Source organism: Convolutriloba macropyga, chromosome 7, assembly GCF_964194025.1.
Source record: "Convolutriloba macropyga chromosome 7, txConMacr16.3, whole genome shotgun sequence".
Taxonomy (NCBI): domain Eukaryota; kingdom Metazoa; phylum Xenacoelomorpha; order Acoela; family Convolutidae; genus Convolutriloba; species Convolutriloba macropyga.
The window spans coordinates 7,025,007-7,039,510 of NC_134474.1; the positions used below are offsets into that span (position 1 = coordinate 7,025,007).

The following is a 14,504-nucleotide window of genomic DNA, read 5'->3' on the forward strand; positions in this document are numbered from 1 at the left end:
AATCATTGTCTATAAATACGCAAAGAAGGTCAATTGAAGGTTCTCAATGTTTGGTCTCTTAAATTGCGTTTTTGCTAGTATTGTTAAGAGCGGAGTAATGACGTGTATAGCAGAGTCCTTATTGATAACTTGATGGATTTATTCCCTCATCGAAAGTCTTTCCGGCTCATTTTGAAGCTTGGCAGACTGATTTTTCCAAAGACATGCCGTAGGGTTGAGGAATGGAAAAAAAATGACATGGTTTTTGAGTGGAAGATGCATACTGGTTCGAAACAAATCCTGTTTCAAATTTACTCGTCCTTCATAGTAGCTTCCTAACTTTCATTTACTCGTCCTTCTGTTCACACATTTTCATGATTTTTGAAGTCAAATTGGAGCAATGATTTTGGACACGCCGAAACAGGAAGTGGAGCGAAAAATTGAGGGTTTTACGGCGTGAAATTTTTGCACTCTTGTACATAAGTCACGAATTTCACGTTTGACTTCTGACTTACTTCACTCACTGTTTCAATTGATTGGATTTTAATTTCTTTCACCAATGAATTACACAATGTGGTCAATACGGTCAATGTCAAAAGAGCATAATCAAAAGCGACGGCATAAACAGATAAAGCCCGGTCATTAATTCATAGTGCATTAGGTTGTCAAAGTTCATTAGAGTTTTTGCTAGCTGACATTGGTATTATGCTTATTAGCTTTTATTTTAGAAGCTGCATTAAGTATTGTTTTAGAATCTAACTGAAAACTGCACGCCAAAGTAGAACAGTTTTCGACGTTGAAGAAAACAGAAAAAAATTCGGTTTAATTTGTCTTTAATCTGTTTTCAATCCCGATGTGCATCAAGCTCGTCAATGGCGGCTTTTGTCCAGCAATCTGCCGGCTATGCTATGTTTCGTTCATTCATCTTATTGATCGAATTGCGTGCGTGACATCAGTTTCCATATTTATTGAAGTGAATTTTATTCGCGTGAATAAGTTTTTTGTATCGTAAAACACCTCTTTCAAATTGATTTCTCCTCTGCTTCAAATTGAGTGTTGCTTACTTCAATCGAATTATCTGAAATCAATAAATTTAATCTCAATTTAATTGAAAGTAGTTGTAGTCTATTTTTTTTTAAATAGCACAATTAGAAGAAAAAGCTTTTCTCTGGCTATCTGCCAGCTATGTTCTCATGTTCACATAAATTGGGAAGAGTGGTCACCTGCGTATCACCTCTGCATTTTTTCTCTCATTTTTCAAGTCATCTGATGACACTCGTTAAGTGACTGTCCGTCAACATTTTTTACCAATACAGAAATTTTTGCCTCAATTTATTCTCACCAAAATACTTAGTGAAGTCTCAGCTTAATGGTTTTCGGGATGTAATTTTTTTCTGCTGTTCCTATTACAGCTTAATGGGTAACATTTGTATAATAATGATTATTTCAATATATATATTCCTGATTATTCTGAAGGCATGTGAACTTTACCCTTTCGGTTATATTATTAATTTGCATGTTTGGAAAAAAAGCAAATTTAATTTTGTTAATTTATGAGTTCTCTATGCAGATACACTATGCCACTAAAAAGCTATGTACATCATAATTTCTTCTTTTAAGTGAAACATCAATAAAAAAACGCTTCATTTATAAGGGGTCGGTCAGCTCGGTGGTGGCAAGTCAACTCCTATATACATTTAAATTCTGACAGTAGGCAAACGTCAGAGCATCGTATATAAATAAAGATAAGAAAGGGTGTGATTTTAAATGGAGGTGATTTAAGACAACCAGCCCTCTTCTACTATGACTCCATTTGAAGCTTCAACAACAGGACACCGGCTTTTAGATTTTGCTTTTAAAGCTTGATCGGTGCCTCATAAGCTTGATTTGCGCCAGAGCGTGAAAAAGGTGTAAAAGAAGTTTACAGAAAAATTTTGAGAAGCGATCACTTAAGTTTTTGGTGCTATATGATCAGATGCACAGAAAATGCTTAAAAATTGTCGGTTATTTTGAGTGAATACAAAGGAACAAAAATGAATTTTCAGGACCTTAGTGATTACGAAAAGAAAATAGTTTTTTTGGAAAATTCAGATGAAAAAGTACCAGAAATTTGCAACGACTCCTTAAGTTTAACATCTTTAACCCTACTGCCAGAAACAAAGTTCAGCTTGCCTCAAGCTAGATGAAGCTGAAATCTAAAGCCTCGTCTTGATATGGGAGAAATTCATCGAAATTGCTTGTTTAATTACTCTCAAACGAAGTTTGTAGCAATTATTAATAGCCGCCGTTAGCCTCTCAACAGCTTTTATTTAGGCGCTCTCCTTTTTTAATTCGCTTTTAAATTTTAAATTGTTTCACGAATTGAATTACGCAATGTGGTGATTACTGTCAATAAAGCCCGATTAAGACATTGATAATTAGACACTTTCTGACAATGAAAAAAAAAAGAAAAAATTCTGTCAATTTGTCTCTGCTTTTTCTGTTTCAATCCCGATGTACATCAGGCGCTTCAACGGCGGCTATTTTCCGGCAATCTGCCGGCTATTTTATTAGTCCTGTGGTCTTTGCAATTTTTCGCTTGAGCGATTTTTATTCTGACTGATTTGACTTTTTTTCCTCAAAAAAGGGATAAACAGGTAGCGCCCAGAGTGAATTAACTTCTCCTGCAGCCTTCCTACACACCAACCTCTTAAGTATGCGATTCATCGAAGCTGTTTTGGAGACATAAATCCTTGGTGTGAAGGGCGGTTCTTTGTATTAAGAGTGCGGATCCCTCCACCACTCTCCTCCACACCTGAGGGCATTAAGTTTTCTTTATGCCTTTTAGCTTACTAGACGACTCTAAGAATGTGTTTCACCAAGTTTGTTTTGAGGAGACAATTTCTAAAGGCGGTTCTTAATCTTAAAAGTTTGAGCACCTCAGCCCCCCCCCCCCCCTTATCGACCCTCCCAGTACCCCCCTCAACTCTCCCATTGTCCACCCTCATCCACCTGTCGATTTGAACCCCCTTCTCATCTAGCCTTCGCAACCCTACCCCCCATCGCTTGCCTCCCCCGCCCCACACACACACACATAAACACCTCCAGTGTCCCCCCTAATGCCAGCATCCACAAGCCACAGCTGGCTACTACCAAAACCAACCGCTCGCTGGCCGTTTGGGGCAATTCGCCCGACGTTAGTCGGTTATGTTATAAATTGCGATGCTACATGAATCATGATAATCAACGGTAATGCTACATAGATCTTAGCTATTAAATTATGCGCAATTTTCGAATGGTTACTTTACCAGAAACATAATTGTGGGGCCTGTTTATTTGCTGCAATCAAATTAATTGACGCGTTTCTCCAGAATCTTTCCTAGGCTATAGTAAATAGTTAAGCAAGCGTTAGCTGTCGTTATGTTACAATGATTTTGTGTGTTTAGTTCATTGAGGGGAAAGAGCTGCGTCTGAAGCAACAGTACTTCTTAGTTGCTGCTTCTCTCCAAGACCTCCTTAGACGATTCAAGGTCAGTAGTATCTTTCACGTGTTTGCGCCATAAAAATTTGTTATGGGATCCGCTTTCTGGGCGAGTTTTTTTTCAATTAGAAAGAAGAGTCAAATGGAGCTGAAAACGCAGAACTTTATTTCTCAAAAGAATATGCAGAAACTGCTCTTACTCCTAATAGTTTTCATACTCTAATTATGTGCACTGTTTCTTTTCGAAATAATGGATAATTTTGTTTTTTTTTTACTCTTCTGTAAAATACACATTCTATTAAAATACACAGCATGGAAATATACATAAGACAGTAATAAGTACTCAGGTAATTTTGGTATTAATAAGAAGCGTAGTTTCGATTGAGGTGTCCGAAGTTCGAAAAGCACTTTTAAAGATCACATTTTGAAGGATTTTTATTAATAAGAGGTCCTTTCACAACACCTCTTGTTAAAAAAATCTTTTAAAATGTGATCTTGACAGATTCTAGTATTGAATGGAACTGCGCGTGAACTATTATTTGATTATTCGCTGACAAGTTAATTCAAATTACTCTTGTAAAGATATAGGGGAGTGTTTTTAACAGGTATCCAAATTTGGGACTCTGGATCGATCCAGGGTGGATCTTACAAAGCTGCCGGACAAAGTGGCCATCCAGTTGAACGACACTCACCCATCTCTGGCCATAGCTGAGATGATGCGGATTCTGTTGGACATTGAGGGTATGCCGTGGGAAGAGGCGTGGGGATTGACACAGAGGTGTATGGCATATACTAACCACACAGTCATGCCAGAGGCACAGGAGAGGTAGGAGGAGTTGTTACATTGGCTGCCTTAGGAAACTTTGGAGATTGATTGGATAATTGGAACAATAATGGAGAACAATGGTTTATTATAAATTAATCAGTTTCGAGTGTTCCGTTTTCGTAAGATCGACAGTTTTTGGCGATTTCTGATGTTGTTTTTGTGCTGCGTACTCGTTTGACTTTTAAACATGTCGAATCAGCAAAGGGCAGAGATACAAAATAGTGCATATATGGCAAATAGTCAACTGGGAATCAATTTTGATGACAGGAGTGACCGAGCTAGATTTCTTTTAGTCGTATATTCTCAACTGCGTGAAAGCTTGATGTTCTCTATGCAATTGTTTGGACAAGAATTGACTAGCAAAAAAAATTTCTTCGTTCAGTTAAGGCATTGTTCAGGCGGTGATCGAAGTTTTTTTTCAGCAAAAAATCTTCATGAGCTAAGGAGAACGGGCGCTCTAAAAAACTGGATTGTTGTGGCGGATAATTTCATTCGTATATAGTGGATTTGAACCGTTTTCTGTTTATTTGTTCATGTTATGAGTATAACATTTAAACAAGGTTTTAGTGGTAGCACACAAAACTCATAAATATCGAATAAGACCAACAAAACTGGTTTATTGCAACCGTGACTCATTCAGAAGTAGCTGCACCATGAAAGTTTCTCTAGCCTATGTCCCCTTCTAAATTGTTTGCTTCGCCAGTCGTTCGAGAGCAATTCGTCCGACGTTAGTTGATCTTTTCTGATAGGTCTGCAACATTTTCCAGGTTCGTCAATGAAAACCGCAAAAATTTACAAAATTGTAAACTAATAATCATTAGCTCAAAAATTTTACCATAAATATTTTTTTAATCACAAACTAACTATAGGATGTATGTAATCTACGGCTTAAGTGGGTTTACGTTTCTTTAAGGTGGTCAGTGAGAATGTTGGAACACCTACTTCCGAGACATCTCAACATCATCTACGAGATCAATCAGAGATTCATGGACAAGGTCGCAGAGATGTGGCCAGGAGACTTCCCTCGCATGGGCAGAATGTCAATCGTTGAAGAGATCCCAGAGAAGAGGATCAACATGGCACACCTGGCAATTGTGGGAAGCCACGCTGTCAATGGAGTGGCCGCTCTCCACAGCGAGATCATCAAGGACACCATTTTCAAAGACTTCCACGAAATGTACCCTGGCAGGTAAATTACGCAACAGGTCTTGGGGAGTTTCAGTCTCCGAAGGAGTTTTTGAGCTTTTAGATTTATGTTTCAGAATAGAATAGATCAAGACTGCGTAACTTTGCTTTGCGTAACTTTGATTTTTTTGGAGTCTTGAGATCTGCACATATGAGACTGTGGTTGCTTTCGAGTTATCAACCCCCCTCGGTAATGACATTTATGCCCCCACCCCACCTGCAAGAGTTAAACGTGCTTTTATATCAAAATATAATTTGTTACTGGGGCCTCGTAAAAGTTACGGTTATGAGGCGGTGTAATAGATCAGATTGGTTTTCTACACGAGAATGTCGATTGAACTCTAGCAGAAGCCCGATTTTCAATTGAGTCAAATCGAATTTACTTCATTGCTTGTAGATTCCAGAACAAGACCAACGGTATCACCCCAAGACGCTGGCTCGTCCTCTGCAACCCTTCGTTGGCTGACTTGATTGTCGAGAAATTGGGCAGTGATGACTGGCTGACTGACCTTAGCCAGCTGAGGAAGCTAGAAGACTGGGCTGAAGATCCAGCATTCCTGATGGCAGTATCCAGGTTAGTAAGAATTCAAGCTCAAAATCTGACAGTGCTTCATTTTAGCACCAATTTTTAATTTCTGAGCAGACGATAATCATACACAATTTGCCGGCTGCAAATCTTGTTTTCAGGAAAACTTTGGACATTGAACTCCAAATTGTTGAAGTTGTGCTCTTAAGAACTATAGACTGGTGCTCGCAGTGAACTTAATTGCGAAGGAACTTGGATCTATTCTGTTTCGCCACCCCCCCCCCCCTCCCAGCTTAGTGAGCATAACCCCAGGCGCACATGCAATTTTCCTCTTTCTTCTCTGTCTCTTAGTTTCTTTGTTTTCTTTTCTTCTTTTGAATCTCTCTTTTTGTCTTTCTCATTTCTTCACTCTTATTTGACTGTTTGTTTCTCTCATTTCTTGAATCTTTTCATAGCGGCATTAGTGATATCTGAGGGGAGCCGACACTTTTCATCCCATGGTTATTTTTACGTCCTCGTCAAGATTTTTGTTTTGCTCTGTGGCGTCACGCTTACTTCAAATAAGCTTTTATTCAGGCGTTCAATTACTCGACTGAACTAATAGTACGCGAATACGTTCAATTTTTTTGAGTTTGCAATCAAGATCAACATGTGAAATCGAAAGGGAAAGGATAACACGATAGAGTCCGGGCAATAAGACTTAATGTTTAAAAGCCTTGTGCATTAAATTATCAAAGTTTCTTAGAGTATACTGATAACTGGTATTAGCCTTAAGCTTATTGTCTTCCCTATTTGAAGCCGAGTTCACCTTATTGATAAATTTTTTGAAACTGTGGACCAAGTTAGAACATTTGCACATTTAGAAAAAATTAAGCGGTTGGCATTTCTGTTTTTTTTCTGCCAGAAAAAGAGAAAATGACGACCGCCTAATTTCAATCGCGACATTTTCAATAAAAATGATGACCACAGTGTATTAATGGTATTACCGACCAGTAGGTTAAAAGGAGGCTTTTTCCGACATTTTGCCAGCGACAATGTTTCCGACAATGTTTCTTTACGTTATCTTGGTTGGTAGTCATAGATTCTTTTGAATGCATGTTAATTTTTGTGGGTTGATTGCTTTTGATTCGATAAAATATAACTGTTTTTGTCTGAAATTTTCAATAAAAATGACGACCACAGTGTATTAATGGTATTACCGACCAGTAGGTTAAAAGGAGGCTTTTTCCGACATTTTGCCAGCGACAATGTTTCCGACAATGTTTCTTTACGTTATCTTGGTTGGTAGTCATAGATTCTTTTGAATGCATGTTAATTTTTGTGGGTTGATTGCTTTTGATTCGATAAAATATAACTGTTTTTGTCTGAACGGTTTGAAATATTGTAATCAAAAGGCAACTTATAACTCTTCACTCAATCAGTCTCTTAAGTGACAAGTAATAACCTCTTCCGTAATATTACTTGAAGATGCCATGACGGAATACTGGGATCTATTCTGTTTCGGCCCCCCAGCTTAGTGAGCATAAATTTTTTATGACTCCCAGGCGCACGTGCTATTTTCTTACATAGTAAAGTGCTATATAACACCATATAATTTGTAACTGGGGGTCATAAAAACACGGGGGGGGGGGCGAAACATAATAGATCCAGAAACTTGATTGGACCTGTTGGGCGACTTAAATGACGCTATCTTTCTGATTGAAGTTACGTTTTTGCCGACAAGAAGTCGACATTTTTTATGTCCAGTTTGACTTTAATATAAAGATGTGCATTAGGAGTCATAGTTAGAATTCAACCTCCAGTGAAATAGGCACTTTAAAACGGACCAGACGTCTAATAGTGTCCTCTGGTGCTAAATTTTGCTTTAAGAAAACTGTGTATATAATCGATGACGCTTATTTGTAACACCAGGAAACAATTTATTATTAATAATAGCCGCCTCAGATTCTCAGCCGGCTATTATAGCGCTCCTATTTTTTACAATTCAAAGAATTTGAATTGTATTGGTGCGCTGTCTTTTTTACGACTCAAAGAAGAGTATTGGAGAAGTCCTTTTTTAACCAATTTTATTGGAGTGAATTTGAAGCGGGAAATGAAACTTGTGAAAAAATTTGGAGTGATTTTTTTTGCTGAACAAAATGAGAGTGGAGCAAAAAGAGAGTGATTTTTTGTTCATATCGCTGTTTTCTAGAGAGCGAGAAATTGAGGTATTAAAAAAAATCGGTAAGCAAGCGAAATTTTTTGTTCACGTGCGGCATTTTAAAGCAGTTTTTCATTTTTTTTGGTTAAGAGGTTTGGTTATGATTTTGTTTTAATTTAAGGCTGGTTTTGGTAGTGGTTTGAAGGTTTCTTGAAAATTCATATGAATTTTATGATTATTCGGAGGTTTTTAATGTATTTTGCTGATTTTCGGGCTAATTTTTGCGTTTTCTTTGACGATTCTTTTGTTTTACTGGCTCAAATGGGTATTGAAGAAACCCTTCTAGTTGAGGAAATTTTAGATAACAATTGGTTACAGTTTTGTGGATATGAATCATTTTTTTGTTGAGAAATATGAAAAAAATGGCTAAAATTTGAACTATTTTTCTTAAATTTTTGCAGTTTTTTGTTTTTTTTCTGTTTTTTAGAGATAAGTTTCTTATTCTATTATGACCTGCCTATTGTTTTCCGAGCATCTGGATACCCTATTGGCTGAAAAGAATTTTCTTTGGATTTATATGCTTTTGAAATATAAAAAAAATTTATTAACTTTTTCCGTTTTTTAGTGGAAGTTTTTTTCAGAATTTAGCCTCTAGTATTTTTTTTAAAGTCACATGTGCTGTTAGTGAGTACTAGTTGTTTTTATGAAGTCGTTTTTTTGCAGAGATCTCAATTTATAACAAAATTTGATCATTTTTTTTAATATTATTTTAATAGATTCGATGTTATTGTTTTTACTTTTTGTTTCATTTTCTGTTCATTAAAGCAAGTCATTTCAGTTCATAGCTATAGCTTTTTGTGACTTATATACTTGTTCGTTTTTCAAAAAATAATAGTGATTTTTTTACTATTGCTAGTATTTGTTGTTCTTATTGCTGTCTTATCACTTAATCTCATTGATTACAGGTCTCGACGATGGTCATTGAGGACTCAAATCATTGATGTAATGGTATCCTTAAATAGCTGTTGCCTTCTGTGACTTTCATAATAAGTCTTTTCTAAAATTTGCAGCGAGTTTTGTTGCAATTTTTGGTTATGTGTCCTATTTTTTAATATTATTAGTGAGAGGACTCAGCGACATTTAATGACAGGTTGCTAATGAGAAATAGAGGAAAGTAGTTGGATGTTTGAGTTCATAGCAACTGTTTTTTGATATTGATCCTGTCTTTTCAAGAAATAATTTTGATTTTTTAGTCTTGCTTGTTTTGTTGTTCTGGTTTTCTTGCTTAGTCTCATTACTAACAGCTCTCATTTGCCTTTTAAAGTGGAGTTAATGATTGTCAGGCCATAAATTAATACAATTCTTTGAATTGTATTTCAGGACTTGTACTGCTATGTTTTTTACAATTCAAAGAATTTGAATTGTATTGGGGCGCTGTCTTTTTTTTTTTTTTTTTTAAGATCTGTTCACACATTTTCATGATTTTTAAGTCAAATTAGAGTAGTGATTTTGGTCACGCCGAAACAGGAAATGGAGCGAAAAAGCGAGTGGTTTTGCGGCGTGAAATTTTTTCGCTCTAATTTTAAAGTAGAGTGAGAAAACGGTGTTTGAACAAAAATTTGGTTTCTCGCTAGTGGTTTTTGTTCACATGCGGCAATTTCACTCAGATTTTTACTGTTTTTTCGATTTTTCGGATCGGATTTTTTTTCTTAATGGTTTTACCAATCCATTCAAAGCCATTCTAGGCCTAGTTTTTTGTTTGAATTAAATTTTCATTTCTCGCTTTTGGTTTTTTTTGTTTACATGCGGCATTTTGACATTGATTTTCCGTTTTTCTGATTTTTTTCTGATTTTTTTTAAAAATGGTTTTCTCAATTCACTCATAGTCCATTCTAGGTTTAGTTTTCCGGTAAAGGCAATGAAAATTATTTGAATTGTACGTCAGGACTTGTCCTGCTATGTTTTTTACTTCGTCGAATAAAAATTTTTCGCTTTACGTTAGTTCACAGCGTGTTCAACATTTTGCGTGAAATCTATTTGACTTCTCTAGGCTAGTTTTACTCCTCTCTCATTCTGCTAAAAGTGTTTTTAGACAGCAGTTGCTGAGCAAAGCAATTCAAAAGGAACAGAGTCAGTATCAAAAAACGAAATCAGAAATAGAAACGGGATAAACCCATAAAGCCCAATTTTAGATGCCCGTTACTCGAATTTTGTTCTTAGTTACCATCTCTAATGCTTATTGGTATTGATATTAGCGCTTGTTTCGTCTCACTAAGAAACAGGAGTACTTTAGCTCCAAAATGACATCAATTAGTTCGCACTTTACAAAATTTGTTTGTACAAAAATCAGTTTTTCGCTAGTTTTTTCTCTTCTTTCAATCCCAATCTTGGTTATGGGAATCAACGGCGGCCATTTTCCGGAAATCCGCCGGGTGTGTTTATTATTACTCGGGGTGTAATGTCGTGAGGTAAATAGAATGAGACGTGTGTTCCAGGGTTAAGATGGAGAACAAGCAGCGACTGGCTCACTTCCTAGAGAAAGAGTACGGCATTAAGCTCAACTGTGATTCTCTCTTTGACTGCCAAGTGAAGCGTATTCACGAGTACAAACGACAACTCCTCAATGTCCTACATGCAATTACTCTATACAACAGTTAGTAGCCATTCTTCACAAGGAAAAATGAGAAATTTACACCTATAAAGAATAAGGGAAAATAATGTCCATGTGTGAAAAGTTATTATTCAAACACTATGGTACCAAAAAGTCCTCGTACGGCATTATTTGTGCTCTTTATCCATTTTTGTGTTAAATACTCTTGATTGGCGCTAAATTGTGAAAAAAGCGCAACATTTTTATGTCAAATTTTAAGACAAAAATGCTAAAGAACTCATCTCGAAGTCAAGATCCCATGCGCATAATGTGGTTCTTCATTTATAGTTTTGCCATGCTCCGTGATGATCCTTAAGGCATTAAAAGTTCTTGTAATAATTTTTTTGTACACAATTTGATAGAGCATATACCGTTTTGTTCACAGGTGATTAGGAAGCAGCTTGAAATGCTGCGATGAATTTAATCTACCATGATGGTACGCTGTTTTTTGTCTAGGAAAAGGGAAAAATTCTGCCTATTCAAATGGAGTGAAGGTTCTTTTCCTAGTTTTATGAGTTATCTTTAATCAGCAGTCCCATGTTACAGCGCGTAATACGGGAGTAGGAACAAAATGTAATCGCGCAATATTAAGTAATATTGGTTAAATATTTCATGTTTAGGGCTGAAGGCCAACCCAAATGCAAATGTGGTGCCCAGAACCATCATGATTGGAGGAAAGGTATGCACTGCTTATTCGAACAATTAATGAAGTCATTTAATGAAAAAGGTGAAAACTTCCAAGCGTAAACTCTGGCTTATCATTCAATTAAAAAGTTGAAAATCTTTCGAGGGTTTTCCATAGCTAATCATTAACATGAACTGCCTTTTGATGAACTTGCGGTGCGTGGTGTGATCTAAATTAAATAGTGCTTTTCTTGTTCTGAATCTTTTGTAAAAACCATTATCAGTTTATAATTGAGAGATGTCGGACTGTGCCTAATGAGCCATCATCCTTCATCTCTTCAACTTAGTGTTTGCCTGCCGTAATCACATCGACAATTCTCACTGAAGTCGATGAGAGCTTCGATGTTTAGCCAGAATATCGAGTTTAATTCTGCAGTCTAGTTTTAAACCTAGTTTTAAACACGCAACTTGCAAGTTTGAAAATGACGAAAGTTAACAATGAAGGGGGCTATAGGTTTATCTGACCATTAAGGTGGAGGGCGGGGCTATAATAGGAAAGACCGGGTATTTGCACGTGTGTTTTAATGGCTTTTAGGCTGCGCCTGGCTACTACTCAGCAAAACAGATAATCAACTTGTTCTGTCGAGTGGCGAGAGTGGTGAACAGCGACCCTATGGTCAACAACAAACTCAAACTGGTGTTCCTGGAGAACTACAGGGTGTCTATGGCTGAGAAGCTGATTCCTGCGATTGAATTGAGTGAACAGATCTCCACTGCTGGTACAGAAGCATCTGGTGCGTTAGTCTCAAGTTTTAATGATTGTATCATTTTGAGCTATCTTCAATTCTTAGCTAAGTTTTTTTGGGTCTACTGTGTGTTCCTCCCAACCTAGTGAACACAAAAACTTTACCATGCTTGCTAAGTTTTATCTAATAAGGTGCTATGTACTAACTCAAATTTTCAATAGCCGCGTTAGCTTCTCAGCCGACTATTATAGCACTCCTAATTTTTTACTCATCAAAGAATTTGAATTATCTTGGGGTGCTGTTTTTTTAAAATGTTTTCACACATTTTTCAATGACTTTGATCTTTCAAAAGGGGGATAAACAGGTAAAGCCCAGCGGGCATTAAGTTTCATTAGAGGCCCAAAGTGGGCTTTAGTAGTCATACAAGTGCTTAGAGTGGTGCAGCTGCTGAGATGACTTTAATTTAAGGTTAAAAGGTCATTTTTAGGAGTTTTTGGGCTCAAAATGGTGCAATTTTTCATGTTTGTGATTTTTTCGAGTTTTTGATTGATTAGTCTTAGGTCAAAGTTTTTAAAAGTTGATGAAGGTCTTTTGCGAGACAAAATTACTTGTTATGACCATTTTATGAGCTATATGTTTTGGTACTACAAACACAAGCACGCAAATTGACAATAATTTTTGCAATTTTCAAGTTTTTTGGAAGTTTGTTTTTTTTTGAGTTTCTTAGCCCCAGGGGCCAAGGAACTTCCTTTAAGGTTTGATAATATGGCACTGCATAGTTTCTAGTATTAATGGAATGGTTACATTTTAATCTCTCGAATTTTAGCATTATTTTGATAAAGTTTGATATTTTTTCAAGTTTTTTTTCAAAAAACATTTGGCTTTTATTTAATTTTCTAGCCAGGTAACCTCCTACAGGGTTTGATAGTATGTTATTACATAGTTGCTACGGGGCAATGGAATGGTTTTCAACATTTTAAAAGACCGAATTTCTATCTTCTAAAATTTATTGCCTATCGATTTTTGAGCCAATGAATTTTTTAAGGCTTGGAATTAGGTTACTGGATAGCCTCTGGAGACACAAAAATGATTCTGAAGATATTAGTATCATGGTTTTCGGCAACATTTCATTAAAATTTGCAACTGGTTTCGTTTTTTTTAAAAAAATATATATTTTGTCATTTTCTGAGTTAATCGATCTTCAAGAGCCAAAGAATTTTTTTGAGGTCTTGCAGACATAATCCTGGGCCAATTTCAGAGACAAAGATTGGTTTTGAACATATTTTTGAAATAGGTATAATTAAAGGGATCAAATTTTGCTTTCCGGGTAAAAGCTTCGAGAGTTTTAGTAATAAGTATATTTTTGTTTAGTTTGTTTGATTGTTTTTGTTTCTCAAATTTTGTTTGTGTTTTGGATGGCATTGTTCAATTGATCTTCTGGTCAGGTACGCCGCTTCTAAGTTTTTCATTCAATTCTTTGGATTGTGTTTCAGGAATCTTTTTGATTTCTCTAGGCTAGTTTCAATCTCTCATTCTGCTAAAAGTGATTTTAAGATAGCAGTTGCTCAGCAAAGCAATTCAAAATGAGCAGAGTCAGTATCAAAAACGGAAAACAAATAGAAATGGGATAAACCCATAAAGCCCAATTTTAGATGCATGTTACTCGAACTATAACGTGACTCAAAATGACATCAAAATAGTTCGCACTTTAAAATTGTTTGTGTACAAAAAATCATTTTTTCATTAGTTTTTTAATAGCCGCCCTCATCTTCTCAGCCGGCTATTATTGCGCTCGTATTTTTTTTACTTCGTCAAACTTATTTTCGCTTTACCATTTTGCCGCTTTTTCGACATTTTGCGTGAAATCTTTTTGACTTCTCTAGGCTAGTTTCTCTCTGCTCTCATTCTGCTAAAAGTGAATTTGAACATCAGTTGCTAAGCAAAGCAATTCAAAATGAACAGAGTCGGTATAAAAAATTGAAGTCAGAAATAGAAACGGGATAAACCCATAAAGCCCAATTTTAAATGCCCGCTATTTGAACGTCGTTCCTATAAGTCTTAGTTACCACCTCTAATGCTTATTGGTGTTGATAGTAGCCCCTGTAGCCTCTCTCTAAGAAACAGAAGTATGTTCAACTACGAAATGCCATCAAAATAAATCGGACTTAAAAAATATTTTTGTACAAAAATCTTTTTTTTTTTCAATATATTCTATTCGTTCAATCCCAATCATGCTTATTGGAATCAACGGCGGCTATTTTCCGGCAATCTGCCGGGTATGTTTCTCCTTTTAATCCTAATCTTGGTTATGGGAATCAACGGTGGCTATTTTTCAGCAATCTGCCGGGTATGTTTTGGTTAGCGGGGG

At 36.3% G+C, this 14,504-nt stretch overlaps 1 protein-coding gene across 1 annotated transcript in view; it reads left to right on the forward strand.

Moving 5' to 3' along the window:
- The window catches only part of LOC142342575 (glycogen phosphorylase, muscle form-like), a 246,640-nt gene that overhangs the window by 189,215 nt on the left and 42,921 nt on the right, over window positions 1-14,504 (forward strand). The window contains exons 8-14 of the mRNA XM_075393949.1: window positions 3,405-3,488; window positions 4,045-4,265; window positions 5,179-5,454; window positions 5,848-6,024; window positions 10,612-10,769; window positions 11,387-11,445; window positions 11,986-12,184. Of these exons, the coding sequence (XP_075250064.1) occupies window positions 3,405-3,488; window positions 4,045-4,265; window positions 5,179-5,454; window positions 5,848-6,024; window positions 10,612-10,769; window positions 11,387-11,445; window positions 11,986-12,184 (1,174 nt within the window). The remainder of the gene's footprint in view (window positions 1-3,404; window positions 3,489-4,044; window positions 4,266-5,178; window positions 5,455-5,847; window positions 6,025-10,611; window positions 10,770-11,386; window positions 11,446-11,985; window positions 12,185-14,504) is intronic.